The 15,075-nt window shown below is 29.9% G+C and overlaps 1 protein-coding gene across 2 annotated transcripts; it reads right to left on the bottom strand.

The window, feature by feature from the left end:
* Positions 1-9,833, bottom strand: LOC111638913 (vegetative cell wall protein gp1-like). 2 transcript variants are annotated; one of them, XM_023384684.1, is made up of 6 exons: positions 9,584-9,833; positions 8,810-9,041; positions 6,586-6,770; positions 6,230-6,338; positions 495-1,010; positions 1-345 (listed from the first exon to the last, which is right to left on the bottom strand). In XM_023384684.1, the coding sequence occupies exons 2-6, from the start codon at positions 9,027-9,029 to the stop codon at positions 296-298; spliced, it is 1,080 nt and encodes a 359-aa protein (XP_023240452.1). In that variant the 5' UTR covers positions 9,030-9,041; positions 9,584-9,833; the 3' UTR covers positions 1-295. The 2 variants fall into 2 exon arrangements, with proteins under 2 accessions (XP_023240452.1, XP_023240454.1); XM_023384686.1 differs by having other exon boundaries at positions 1-326.
* Between the last annotated feature and the right edge of the window lie 5,242 nt (positions 9,834-15,075).

Below are 15,075 nucleotides of genomic sequence, written 5' to 3'. Positions count from 1 at the left end.
TAAACATATTTTCTTTCTTTTTTTTTTCATTTAACTACTACAAAGGAAGTTACCACTGTAATTTTGTGATCACAATCTTACTGAGAATAATATTTTTTTCATATTAGCTGTATTTTGGAAGAAATTTTTCTACCTGCTTGTTTTTCCAGTTTTGGTTTTACTCACAAATGTCTTGAGGCAATCTTGTTTTTATAATTTTGAAATAATAATGGCTGCCAAGGGAACAATCTATCTCTCCATTTTTTCTAAATAAATCAGCTCTGCAATAACTTAAACTTGTCAACTAGTTTCTTGCTTATTTTCTAGTCACTTGTTGCATTACACTCCTAGAAGTGAAAAACAGACCTGGATAATCATAAGCACAGAAACAAACTGCCATTCATAATAGAAATTTATAATAAAGTAAAAATTAAAATATTTAAGTGAAAATTAAAGTATGTTATAATATAATATATGTATTATATTATAACATATTAAAATTGTTTAAAATTTACCTTGATGATGGGGTACAAATTGAGTGTTTGGTGGTACAGGAACCATTGTGGCACTAGTTGGGATGGCTCCTGGTTGAAGAATATGATTTCCTGGTGTTTGACCGTGAAGGGGGTGTCCTTGTAGAGCGTGCGGTCCTGATGATGGAATGGAAGAAGGATGATGATTAGGTACAGGCTGCTGATGCATCAATACCACTGGCTGAGGTGCTGTAGGAAAGTTTGAGTGATGGTGGGAAATAGATGCCATGTGTGTCGGATTACCAACGTGCTGGAGAGAGTGTTGCGAAGTCATTGGTCCGTGGTATAGGACAGGCTGCGGGGTGGGAGCCGTACCTAAATGTCCGGTCGGTGTCGGCGTGTGAGCGGGAGTCCCGTGCGACACGGGAGGTTGGTGGACTGGCGACGGTGCATGCATAGTTGGAGTCTGAGACTGCGGAGTGGAAGTATTTGAATGTGGTCCAGGTGTTCCTTGTGGCATGGCACTCATAGGTAGAGTTGTACCTGGATGATGTGGCACTGAAAACATTAGAAGTTAAGTTTAGTGGGAAATATTTATTTTGAAATAATTTTTTTAAATATAAAAGCTTTCATTTCTTACTCTTCAAATAAAAACACGTACATGCATGCAACTGTTCACTTTTAGAATAAAGACGAAAATTGTTCAGTATGAAACAATTACTTGCAAGAAAAAGATTTCCTATCTAACTATATAAAGCTGAAAACACGGATTCTTTCTTTCTGTCACTATATGCCAAAAATGGCCACTAGGGGCACCCCTAGCTATTATTTAAATTAACAATAAATTCAGTATATTATTACTTGATGCGGTTTTTTGCATTTTTGGTGCGATTTAGTAGGGTACACCACAAGAAATTCAGTATATTATTACTTTTATTTGTAATAGGAATTTATTATTTATACCATGGAATGACACTGCTGCTGCTAGAACACCCATAGGGTGCATCCCGGGCTACTAGAATAGAAGGATTAGAAGTACAAAATAATCTAATAAGCTTAATCTTTGTTGTTTTTTGCCTGGGCAACGCTGGGCTCATCTGCTGGTATTGAATAAAACTGTTTTATTGGAGTATATTATATTACAAAGCTGTATTCAAACTTCTTCAGTCCATCTTCAGGGATTAAAAATCAGCACTTTAAAATGTGTTTCTTTTTTTTTCCTTTTTAAGAACACCAAAATTTTTTAAGATTCCAGAACATTTCAAACCTTAAACAAATTAGAACCAAGAACTTTAAAACATGTTTTGAAATTAAAAACATTTAAAATCCATATCACCTATAAACCAATTCTTATTAACATTGCCAGAGATTTTAAACTCGTCAACTAATAACACCGCCTAAAATAACTCCTACTCCTACATATCATTGCTGCACATAGTCCAGTTTTTCTCACCTTCTGTTGGCCCTATTCCTCCCAACTTCCTTTCAATCTATTCAGTATATACTTCTAAGCCACTAGGAGACTTTCCAAATCTTTACTATTTAACCTCTTCCTATAAATCCATGATCTTTCAGTATCTCTTTGTGTTTTCTCCTTCTCTCGCATCCTCAATAATTTTGTTTTCTTCCCAAATTACTTCCACTTCATTTCTTCTTGACTCAATGCAGTAATTATCTTTCCTGCTCTCAGATCTCTCTGATGCTAATCCATTCTAATTTTAAAGAGTTCTTGTAGTTTCATCCAAATAAATCTCACTTTTCTCTTTCTCAATCGTCAGAATCATATAAATGCCTGCTCTATCCAATTCATCCCACTTCTTATCATTTCACAAAACTCACAAAGTGTATTATTTCTCTTATGAACTATTATCTCCTTTGTTCCTTTCTGTAACCTCCTACCCAACTTCTCCAACCTCATGATTGGAGAAGTTGGGTAGGAGGTTACAGAAAACAGTAAATACATAATGCAGCAAAGCCCTTTCTTCACTAAGGTCACACTCTCTTCCACTTTCCTCCCATCTTCCTTCTCTGCTATTAAATTCACTCTTCCACTTGTATAGCCACTTTTCTAAACATATACTGTCTTATTCTGTAAGCCCAAAGCCAGTCCAAAGAGTTAGGTGTTACGGATTTTAAATGTATTAACAAAAGTTCCAAAACAATTCTAAAGTTCTTGGTTCTAATATTTTAAAGTTTGTAATATTCTGAAACCTTAAAAAATTTTTAGTGTTCTTAAAAATAAAAAAAACAACTGATTCTTAATCCCAAAGATATACTGAAAAGTTTGAAAGCACTTGGATGTTTTTGTGATATAATATACTTCAATAAAGCAGTTTCATTTAATTTAAGATTAAGACTTTACAGTGTTAATGAATTTACTGAACAAGATTTTTTTATTGTAATGAAACAGAACTGATTTAATGGAATTAGGAATAACAATATTTGATAATAATGTTAAGTCAAAAAACTCTTTTGATTATGACTAAAAAAATTAATGATATTGATTCTTATAAATCTCTAAAGACACCAAAGTAAAATAATAATATTTTAGAAAGAAAACATTTTGAATTAAAAAAACTGAAAGCAAGACTTTAATTTTTTTACATTCTTTGTCTCCTTATAAAATTTTTACTTAATTTTTTATTACTTTTGTATGATAATGGGGAAAAAAACAATGTTCTAAAATTTAGTTCTTTCTTATCCAATAATTTAATTTATTGGATTAGTATTTTCAAAATAACTTTTCATAATTATTTTGAAATTTTTTGAATTATTAAATAATTATTTTGAAATTTTTGAAAACAGCTTACAAAATCAAATTTTTGATTTTGTAAGCTGTTTTCCAAATTGTGAAATTTTGACAAAATATTCCACTTCTTATCTAAACAAATCAATCAGTTTTGTCCAGAACTGCATTGTCATGTTATAGATTAAAAAAATGAAACTTGTTTCCCTACTTAATGTTTATCATAAAACTGAAATATCAGCTTAAGAAAATTACCTTAAATGTCAATTTTATTATCAAGTTTGAAATGCTGAGGGAGTGAACAGTTACTAAGGAAATAAAATGAATAATGATAGCATACAATAGTATTAACACCACAAGCAAATAATAATTAACTATTTTCATTTTAGTTTTGAGTATTTACTAATTTTTTTTTCTTACTACAGTGGGTGATCGGTTAACGAACAGATTGGACAACAAACAAATCGGATAACGAACATCCCACACAACAAACAAGAAGAAGCAACATAAAATAACGAATACCAATTGGACTTTCCTTGTCTTCGGGCAACAATTCGAAACTTTTTGGAGTGTGGGAGACGTCGACATCGACGCTCAAGCCGGTATATACCGATCGGATAGTATTCCTCTGAACTTTAAAACTCTCCCTTATAATTCCAGCCTATTATTTTTATGACAAAAGAATTCTTTTATGTATTCGCAAGACTGTCGGGTAGGCACTCATTAAGTTTTGTGTCTGTTTTTTTTTGTAAGGTGAGAGTATAATAGCAAAGGTAAAGAGTGGGCAGAAGATACCTAATGTTGCTGGGTACTATGGCGTGAACAGGTCTACAGTAGGCCGCAGTTCATTTTTTTAAGAAAAATACTATATAAGAAGACTCAAGCAGCTAAAGGAGTAACAAAAATCACATATGAGAAATAAAGAACATTGAAGAGTTCGTAATGGAACCTGAAACGGATCTGACGACAGAAGAACGCCAAGAACGCTTGAATGAAGAACACCAAGAAACTCGACGAGATATGTTTTCTTCTGAAAATGCGGACTTATGCCGATATCTGCTATTAAAGATCTTGTAAAGAAGTGGGATGATGTCAGAACAACGGTCTTAAAATGGCATCCAAACCAGGTTGAGGCTTGGGGGTTTCTACAATTGCAATGCTATTAATTACTTACGAAAAATCCTGAAGAAGAGAGAAAAGCAATCGACATTAGACAGATTCTTTAACCCTTTCAAAGTGAAAAAACATGACTTATTAGTCATGTTTCTTCAGTTTAACGCAAGACTGTGTACGTATGTATTTTTATTATTACATATAAATAAACGTAGTAAGAAAGTATAGCCTATATTTTTTATTTTGGGGAGTCTCCAGAACGAATTAATCAAATTCCCATTAAAACCTATGGTAAATCAATAATCGGTTAACGAACAATTCGGATAGCGAACAAAGTCTTGGAACGGATTATGTTCATTAACCGATCACCCACTGTATAATAAAATTAATTATGATATTAATCTATTTTGTCATCATACTCTAAATCTACAAGTGTCAAATTGTATGTATTGTCAGTAAATTTTCATAATCCGTTGGTTAAATAATCTTTCATAAATTTACATGTGTACATATATACTTGTAATTAATTATTAAATTTTGGTAATATACTTTACTGTAGAATTTACATAGTATTTTATTGTAAATAGATCAGTAATACTTCTGCATTAAACTTAATATAAAATTAATTTGTCTGATATATTTGGAAGATAAATTGTATAAATAAGAAATATTTATTAAATTTAAATAATATAAAATTCCCTATCTAGTATTTATACATTTAAATGCATAAATACAGTCTACACTAAAATGGAATGCTATGACTGAAGAATTGGCACATGTTAATATAATTTAAAATTTTTTATTGCATAATACAATTCTAATAATCAATTATAAATAACAGGATACTGAAATTATTGTAGTATTTCTCATTACTATAACTCTTCCATATGAATTCCAAAATAAGTTCAACAAAGTAACTCAACATAAATTATGTCACTTATATGAAATTTCAGTTCATTTTGTTTATCATCTTTTTCAAGCAGTTTTTAATTTATTCTAATTAAAGTTGCTTTTTGAATTCTGAACTTTGACACGCATTAAAATTTTTTTGAAAAGTTTAACATGCCTGCTTAGCGTGGAGGTTCAAAGATTTGCCATCTCAGATCACCTAGACTTTAAAATTAAAAAACATTTCTTGAAACACTCAGAATAGATTTCACATTAGGAAGCAAAGTTTTCAATTATAATCTACTGAATACACTAAAATAAATAATTACATTTAAATGTAGGTAATGAGGTATAGAGAAATTTATTATATTAAGTCTCAGCCACATAAGCCACTATATTTGCTACACTTGCTACAAGTCAAAAAGATTGCTGTCATATTAGACATTGGGAGCAGCCGTATGGAATCACTACAGTTGTATATGATAAGCTTGCTATGTTAGACACCAGATGATCTTTGAATATGGATTTTTGGTTGACATCATTGACTACATACATGCATAAAATAAGCATTCTTGCATATTTGTATACCAGTTCTATTGCTATTTGAGTATTTTACTTCAATAAATATGTTGAAAGCTTTAATATAAGAAATAATACATCAGTATCTATGGAACATGTCTATTGACAAATACTATCTAACTGGGACATGTTCAGATGATAATATTGAGTTTAGCTTCATATGAATGTCATACATCAGATGAAATTTACCATATTCGGATGTATATTCATTCAATTCAAGAACTCGCTTCATTTTGAGCAATAGCAAAAGTAAAAATATTATAATCAAAAGAATCATTATCCCACAATACACCATAAACATCTTCCATCTTGGAGAATGGTAGAAAACAACCATCCAGTGTAGTTTCCCTATCATATTGGTCTGTGTGACTAAGGCATTAAGCATTTATGGTATAAAACAAAATGTATTTTTTTATTTTGATCTATAACATAAAACTAAATCTACACTTACTATACATATGTGTTGGAAGATGTGTTTCTCCATATGATCCTGCAGGAGATGTAGGTACCATTGCAACTGGTTGTGGTGACATCACTCTTGGTCCTACTACAGAATACATCTATAAAAATATATTTAAATTATTTAAGACTACGTGAAAAATCTTAAATTTTTGATACATACTTATATATATAACTTGTATTTAAAATATACGCATTATATTTCAGATAAACAAGCATAATAACCAGAAAATTACATATCAGTTTGTCATTACTGTTAGTGAAAAATTGCTAATTTTGACACACAATTATTATATATTTGAACTATGACATTAAATAATTGCAATGTTTGATAGATAAATTTCTTACCTGTAGATAAGGCATTGTTGGTTGTGGTCCTTGTGCTTGCATGACACCAGGTGGTGGAGTATATTGCATTGTTAATTGAGGATGTGCTGACAGTGCTGCAGGAGCTAAAATTGGTGGACCAGTTGCTGCAGCAACATGTACAGGGGGAGACATATCAGGTCTTGGTTGAAGAGTCATTGGAACAGCTAAAAATGGATGCAAATATAATTTATGGAAAAAAATTGAATAATTAATTAGCTTAACAAAACAAATTTACTTAAATGTAATCATGACATTTATTAAATACAGAAATATATAAGAAAATCTGGCATGACAACTATAAGAAAATACAGATATCCTCTGTAAAACACGATAGTTTGTTTCATACAGCACAGCAATTTTTCAGAACCTAAGGACTAGTACAAAACATAGGGTCAGGTTCCAACAGTAGCAAAATTATACTATTCAAAATCATATGTCATTGAAAGTACTAGGGCAATGAACACCTCAAATATATGCTAATTCATTAATTATTCTTGTCAAATTCTTAGTTTTGGAATGCTGCAACTTGATACTTGGCTGCAATTTCTTAGAGAAAATGAATGCGCCCAAGTGAATGAGTTGGTGTTGACAATCAACTATACTCTTCAATGAATTTGGAATTAGTCATTGCCAGTGACACTTGTCTCCTGCTGTTTAAGGCCCCTACAATTCCCACCATCATAATCCAAATTGCACTACTACTGGAGTTATTGTCACTTCACACTGGAGAGAAAGTTCTGTTTTTGCCATTTTGTGCAGTACCAGCTAAAAATGAAACTTCAGGTGTGGGTGACAAACAGATGTTACTTTCTGATACATGTGGATGAATGGAATCAGATACACCAATTATATCATCAGTTAAGAAAAAGTCCCAGACACATTCAAAGATTATTGGTGCACATCCTGATGATGCAGAATTACTGAAACAATGATATGATGTCTGTTATTGCTTACTGCTCTATTGACCTGATGACTTGGTTTAGACCTTGATCCCATATATTGCCAGGCCATACATTGCCCCAATATCAATTAAGAAGTGGAGCTGTCACTTCAGCCAAAAGCTGTCTATGTAATCTAAACAAAGCCTTTTGTTTCCCCAAACAAATTCTCTGATGTTCCCCAGTGATGACATCTTGAGAGAAGGGAAATGCCACAGATTTTATAAGACATGGATCAGGAACCAGGTTGATCAAATTTTAAAATGTTAATTCTATTCTAAGGCCCAACACACTCAAGGAACACTCCAATTTTTGGATGTTCAAATATGAACATCTAAAAATTGGACTACTATAGTATAAATTAGCAAATATTTTGTTCTGTTATTTTGCAATTAATTAGTTGACTTTTGTTAATTTGTAGGGTTAATAAATTATATATGTCCTGTGACAATATATGTAGTATAATTAATTTAGCATAATAATATGAAATAAATGTAAAAAAATATGTGAGAATCAAACAAATAAAAGGAAAACAACACAAAGATGACATCATCAGAAGCTAGTAAATGTCAACTTTCTGACCTGAGAGAGTGTCAACTATGCTTTCTCAGAGTCGGTAGTGACACCTTTCCCACAACTTTTAGTCACCTCCAAGGTAGTTCCTGCTTTGAATATGATGAAGAAAAGCTAATTCCAGTCAGTCATCACCCATTCTTTCAACTGTTCAGTTTAGTGTGTTTGTGTGCCTTTCTGGATTAGTGTCTTCTATACCCTCTAATTCCTTGTCACCACTCTACCTGCTGCTTCTCCCCTTGAACATTTAACTGAAGGACTACACATCCCTTAACAAGGATTCTAGTTCCAATTTGTGAGGTACCAAAAATTTATAATCTCTCTCTCTCTCTCTCTCTCTCTACATAATGCAAATACCCTGTGTAACATGTTGTACCAACTTTCATGCCATCTAATAAATGTTTAAGTGTAGTAAATTGTGTTGAGTGAATCAATTCCAACTGAATCTAGTCCTTTCCTACTCCATCCTCTTACTCCTAGTCTCATATAGGAGACCGTGTATTGCCATCCAGAAAAATACTCAAAACTTTGTGTAGTAGGTGTAACCTACTTGATGTCAGAAGGAAAGACTGTAGTAGAATCTTGTGGTGCCTGGAAATCACCTGGCAACCTCACAAATGCATAAAACTGAAAATCTTATAACTATAAATATATAATAAAAAATCTACATTTAAATTTTCTTTCTACTATACCTTTCCTAAATCTTGGAGCTTGAGCAACTGACCCTGCTGGACCAAACGGTGTCGTAAGGGAGACGCTCACAGGAGTAGCCGACACAACAAAAGGAGGATTCATTGTTGTAAACACCGGATGAGTCAATCCAGGCACCATTTGATGCTGAGGTACTTGAACTATTGGACTTGGTGTCTGCATTCGTGGTTGTAATGGAGGAGGACCAGTTGGTGTCACCATTGGCAGTGTTCGCTAATTTAAAAAAAAAAAAAAATGAAAGGCATGGAAATCTAGTATGTCTGTCATCAAAAATCACTTGTTAACAAATAAAAGTAAAATTCTATAAAAATAATGAATTTCTTTTTATTTACCACATAATTATATAAAACTAGCTTGAAATTTTAATAATTCTTTAAAAGTAATAAAAAACTAATGTAATTATTTTATTGTTTTAAACACATTCATTTCATTAATGGCAATTTTTATATTATATGTAAAATACTGTATTGCAGTGTTTCCCAACCTTTTAACTTAAACTCTGGACAAGTCCATTTTCGAATTGCCCCCCTTAACAATCCAACTGTCCCCCTGTGGGGCGTGGGTCCCACGTTGGAAAACACTGCTGTATTGTATTAATGAATAAAATTTAGTTTACAGTGAAACAGTTGTGATTGCAAATACACAAGTATAAAACAAAACTTTATGCAATATTTAATATAATATCAATATTAAATTTTAAATTACTATGCATATTATATAATTTACAATTGTAAATAACTGTTTAATAAACTTACAGGTGTAAAAACCTCAGCATTTGGATTCAAGACATGTTTCTTGCTATTTGGATTAGATGCTGACAAATCAGAAGAATCTGGAGACTTTAATCCTGAATTACTTTCCTGCTCTTCTATTTCTATTTTAGGTTCGTGTTCAGGTTCTTTTTTCTCTATGGGCTTTGTAATTTTATTTAAATGATTTGGAGAAACATCACTCTTTTGGTGATGATCTTTTCTTTCATGCAATTCTTTACTGTCCTCTGCCAACTAGAAATAATAATATTTCTTAAATTACAAATTTAAATAAAATAATCAATTCATTATTATTTATATTATTTATCCATTTAAATAAACATTAATTTAAAAGAAAGCTTCATTTTTAAATGAAGACAAAATATATAAGAAGAAATTTAGATATAACTAATAAATTTAAAATTGCAAGCTATACAATACTCACACCATCCAGATACCCCAGTATACACAACAGAGTGGCAGTTGTATCCACTGGGTTATGTGTAAGCATTTTGGGGTACAAATGTCTGATAAATATTACAAATGTATCCCCCAAAAGTCCTCAACATGGATAATATCACTGTTATGTAGGATATACCATTGGTAAAGACAGGATCATCCTAGCAAATAGCCTTGATATTGTACAGTTTTACTTGACAGGGAAAAAATATTTTGCCTGCTGATTGAGTCAGCTGTCTCAGATGACTCAAATGTTAAAATATTGTTGAAAGAAAAATCAAAAATGTCAAATGTTGAAAGAAGCAGAAAAACTCGGCAAATACAAATATTATATCTACAAGTAAAGATCAACAGAATGTGGAATATGAAGACAAGAGTCGTTTGGTTGTAGTTGTAGTAGGTGCACTTGGAGCACTTGAAAAAAAAACTTAATTAAAATTTCAGATACTTGTTGGCTATCAGTCAGCCAGAGGTGCAAATTATACTGATGGCTTTGCACAAATCATGTAAAAGATACTGTACTTGAATAGTACACTTTCATCTCTCTTTAAGAGCTATATCTGTCATAACTACCATTTAACAACTTTATGATGAGATTTGTTACACATAATAATAAATGATTTATGAATAAAATAGTTTTTTTATTTCATATAATTCATGTAATTCCAATGATGTAAAGATATACATGTAAAAAGAGAATACAAAATTTCTATTCTTTAAGCGAATAGTTTATACTCCTTTTTGAAAAAGATGTGAAAAAAGCTGAGAAAACAGGAGAGAACATTGATAAAGAAAATAAGAATGAAGACAAAGTTCAAGAACACTACACAATTCTGTGAAAAATGGGTCTCAATGGCTGAATTTTTGATAATTTGAAGTTCTAGTAATCCTGATCAAAAATATCCACAGGCAAAAAGTCAATAAGTATTTTGAAACAAAAAGATTTAGGGCTTCACAGCACAAATGCAAATTGAGTTGTTTTTGATCTTGGTTGCTTGATAACTCAAATATTGCCCATTTTTCAAACTTGTGCTATGGAGGCTTTTGATTGGAATCACTAGAACTGTAAAACATCAAAGATTCAGCCAAATCAACAGGGCCCATTGCCCATAAAGATTATGTGTAGTCCTTTCGTATAGTAAAAAGTACAATAAAAATTTAAGCTTTCACCATATGCTAGTTTTAATAAAATTTAAAAAATCAATAGAAATATGAACATTTTCAATAGTGACATNGTTATTGATTATATATAAAGAATTTAGTAGTTGTAAGAATTTAAAAAACTAGTAAGGTTGACAAATTATTAAATAGGATATATATTAGGAAAAATATATATATAACTAAAGAATCAAAATATCTGATCACAAACTGTAGCCTACATTTTATAAATAATTTAGTTTGAAACAAATTAATGCTACTTAATGTTTAAATGTAATACCACTATGTAATAATATGTGGTGATAAAAGATGCACTATATTTGGAGTATGTAGAATTTCAGTACATAATAACAACAATAATAATAATAATAAATTAAAATCACTAATAATGCATTGGGTAAATTTGTTTTAAAATTATATCTATTAAATATAATTTAAATATTTAAAACATATCTAATTTTAGGAGAAAAATACCCTAAAGTTTATCAATAGATGTAAGCTAAGCCACACACATAACAAGTAAATAATAAAGGCATATAATTAAGTGTGAAAATATTTTATTCTGTACTTTAATTATGGAATCTGTGATTCTGTGAATAAATATTCACTAACTATAAATAGAAATATCAATGTTATATTATGTGGTGTATCTATTATACATACAAAAAATGGAACATCATGTATGTAAAGAAATGTAGAACAGAAATGTTAAATGTATAATGACTGTCAACAGCTAATTGTTTAGTTACATTATATTTTTGACTTTGATTATATTATGTTGTATAATTATATTTTAAAAATGAGAATGTCATGTTATTATATGAGTCTTGTTATATGGTTTTTAGAAACTTTTAGACCAAAATATTTTATCTGAAGAGGTCTATAAAGTTTTTTATAACTCACTCCAAGTTTTAAATAATCTTATTAGACAATTCTACTTAAACTTGTATGCTGATAAAGTTTTGTTAATTCACTCCATTCTATATTTTGACTCTTAATGATCTATTTATAAGCTGAATGTCAACTTTAGCATATAATAATTCTCTATAGTGAATAAAAACCAAGCAGCTGATTTTTGAACTCTCATTGGATATTGTAGAGTATATGCAACTTAGTAAAATCAACAACAATGATATTAATTACAATTATTTTATTTACTGCTTATTTACTTTTTTTACAGCTTTTTTGATAATTAAGATTAGTAACTCAATAATTATAATGCTAGTATGCTGTAATGTGTTTCAATTTTTACATTGTACATTGTTAAAATGCTAAAGTAATATTCATACATATTTTAAATTATTATTAAAAATTTCCAAATTCAGTAAATTCTTGCACTTTTTCTTCAACTATTAAAAATAAAATTGTTTTTTCTGAAAGCTAAAATTTAGTTAGTTTACAAGGAACATTTTTAGTCTTTCTTGGCCGACATCAGCTCATACATACAAATAGGATAAACAATAAAATTTGTGATGCATGCCTTAACTCAAAAGGAAGAAAACTCAGTTTTTTGGTGTTAAATAAGCAATATATTTAATAACTTTTAATAACTCAAGCATTTTTGATATTTCAAAATATCATCTTCAGGAACACTTCAAACAAATCAGAGTAGGTGAATTGAAACAAACATACTTAAAACTTGAAAATTTGTACAAAAATTATACATTTAATTGACTATAATTAATACAGTTTTACATCTATTATTTAATTATTATCATTATCATCATCATATATCATTACTTCAGCATTCAACTCAGAAAGAAGAAAACTCAGTTTCTTTGGTGATAAGTAAATGATATTTTTAATAATTCGTCATTTTGATATTTCAAAATATCATTCTAATTTATCCTATCTTATTTTTTTATCCTATCCTATTTTTGATTTAAAAATTCCTTTGTCTATTCTACTCCAGTCTTATTTAATTAATCCAAACTTATTCTTAGGATATCTTATAAACAGATTTAAATACTTTTTAATAGTAATTGACAAAAAAATGATTTAATTTAAATCTAGCAAATTAAATGGCTGAAAATTTCTTTACAATACATTTCTATTTAACAAATAAAATGCATTGATTTCAAGACCCTCTCTTTCCAGGAATCTTGGCACTCAGTTGATAAATACTAATAAACTCATATGTATCTCCTTCCTGTCTTTGTTTATGTACATTGTTGACATTTAGCTCTACACTCCAACTTTTTTTTTTTTTGGGCTCCTCCAAATAATAATTTTGAGCCTTTCAAAAAGTAATAAAGAACTTTTCAAACTTAAGATCCTTCCTTTAAAAGCTTGGAAACTTTAAAGATATACTTTTTCACACGTAACATAGTAATTTATGATGTATTCAATATTGATTTTAAAAATTCACTTAAAATATATAATGAAATAAATTCCAACTTTTCTATGAAGACAATGGCAAAATGATTTTTAAAATGTATGATTAATAATCATGTTTGTATTTTTATCATTTCATAGTAAATACATAAATAGATAATTATTTAAAAAAAATTTTTCTCATCTGATGGTAATTAACATTAAAATTAAAATTGAAAACGAAGTCTGTCAGAACAGTCACCATTTATTCACTTCCACTGTTCCAGAATACAGTTTTTGACAATTGACCTTTCTTTATAGGCTGCCTTGGTGAAGATAAGCTGCTTTCTTTAAAGGGAATTTTTTTTAAATTTCAGTGACCAAAACAGCCTACAAAGTAAGGTCAGTTGTCAAAAGCTATATGCTAGGACAATGAAATTGAATAAATGGTAACTTTTCTCTGACAGACTTGTCTTCAATTTTAATTTTAATAAATGTATACATTGACAATTCAAATAAATGCCAATATTCCCAGAATTTTTTATTCAATCAGTAAGGATTTCTGAGAAAATAAAACAGTGTAATCTGATTTATGAGTACAATCAAATTCTGTTTTTACATGAACTTTTCACACAATTTTGGTTTAATATGATTGATCCAAAATTCTAAAAAACATTTCTTCCATATTACAGAGTATGAGGTACTTGTTTTGCATTATTCGCTTTTGTATTGTTGATTTTGGCATTGTTTTCCAATTGCAAAAGAAATTTATGGGGAATGCTCCTCATTATATGTATCACTTCAATCTTTTTTACATGTATTCTTCAGGAATATATCTAACCAGATAAAAATTAAGACTACTGTCTATCAGCATTAATAAACTTTAATAATTAAAACACAAATAAACCACACAACTACTTTCGACATTTATAGAATGTCATCTTCAGGCAAAAAGAAACAAATTTTAGAATAGTGATATAAAATCTTAAATTTAATGTTAAGATGTTCTAATTGGAATGTGTATGTTAAATTTAAATGGTACATTATCAATTACACATTAAATCCAAGGTCAAACAGTAATGAAATTATTCACACTCAGGAGTTAATTTTTTTAAATATTGAATAGTGAAACCCATAGTGTGAGCTCTAGAGTGAGTCTATTACAAAATTCTAATTTCTCAATAAATTATGCTTCCCAGATAAATAAAATGTTGCAGTCCATGCAATGTACAAGGAGAGTAGACTCATTCCACAGGGACACAAAACTATGATTGAATACCCTCCTAGATAGTTACATGGAAAGTCTATTATTACAAATATCATCTTGGTGCTTTATTATGTGCTTTGTAATTTTTTTGTTTGACTCTGATATAAATCATCTTTGCATCACTGTTTTGTTGTTGTAACGGAACTAAGTAAACACTGATGTTTCTAAAATATATAAACCATCTCTATCATTACATAGTATTCTGTGTCAACTGTAGTTTTATTGGAAGGTTAAATCCTAATTTTCAAAACTTTCTGGTGATGTGCAAGGACACAGGTCCAAAATATGGGATAGGTGAGCT

This window comes from Centruroides sculpturatus, unplaced genomic scaffold (genome assembly GCF_000671375.1).
Source record: "Centruroides sculpturatus isolate CEXI.00-Female unplaced genomic scaffold, Cexi_2.0 scaffold1277, whole genome shotgun sequence".
NCBI classification, from domain to species: domain Eukaryota; kingdom Metazoa; phylum Arthropoda; class Arachnida; order Scorpiones; family Buthidae; genus Centruroides; species Centruroides sculpturatus.
Note: the sequence above shows the minus strand (reverse complement) of the source record. Positions and strands in the feature narration are given on the sequence as shown.

What these genes read in the sequence shown, in the direction of transcription:
- LOC111638913 (XM_023384684.1), bottom strand. Translation starts at nt 9,029, where the DNA reads ATGGTGACACCAACTGGTCCTCCTCCATTACAACCACGAATGCAGACA. An exon ending in AGCTCCAAGATTTAGGAAAG is followed by an intron (nt 6,771 to 8,809) that starts GTATAGTAGAAA and finishes ATCCATTTTTAG; the next exon opens with CTGTTCCAATGACTCTTCAA. An exon ending in TCTTCCAACACATATGTATA is followed by an intron (nt 1,011 to 6,229) that starts GTAAGTGTAGAT and finishes TAATGTTTTCAG; the next exon opens with TGCCACATCATCCAGGTACA.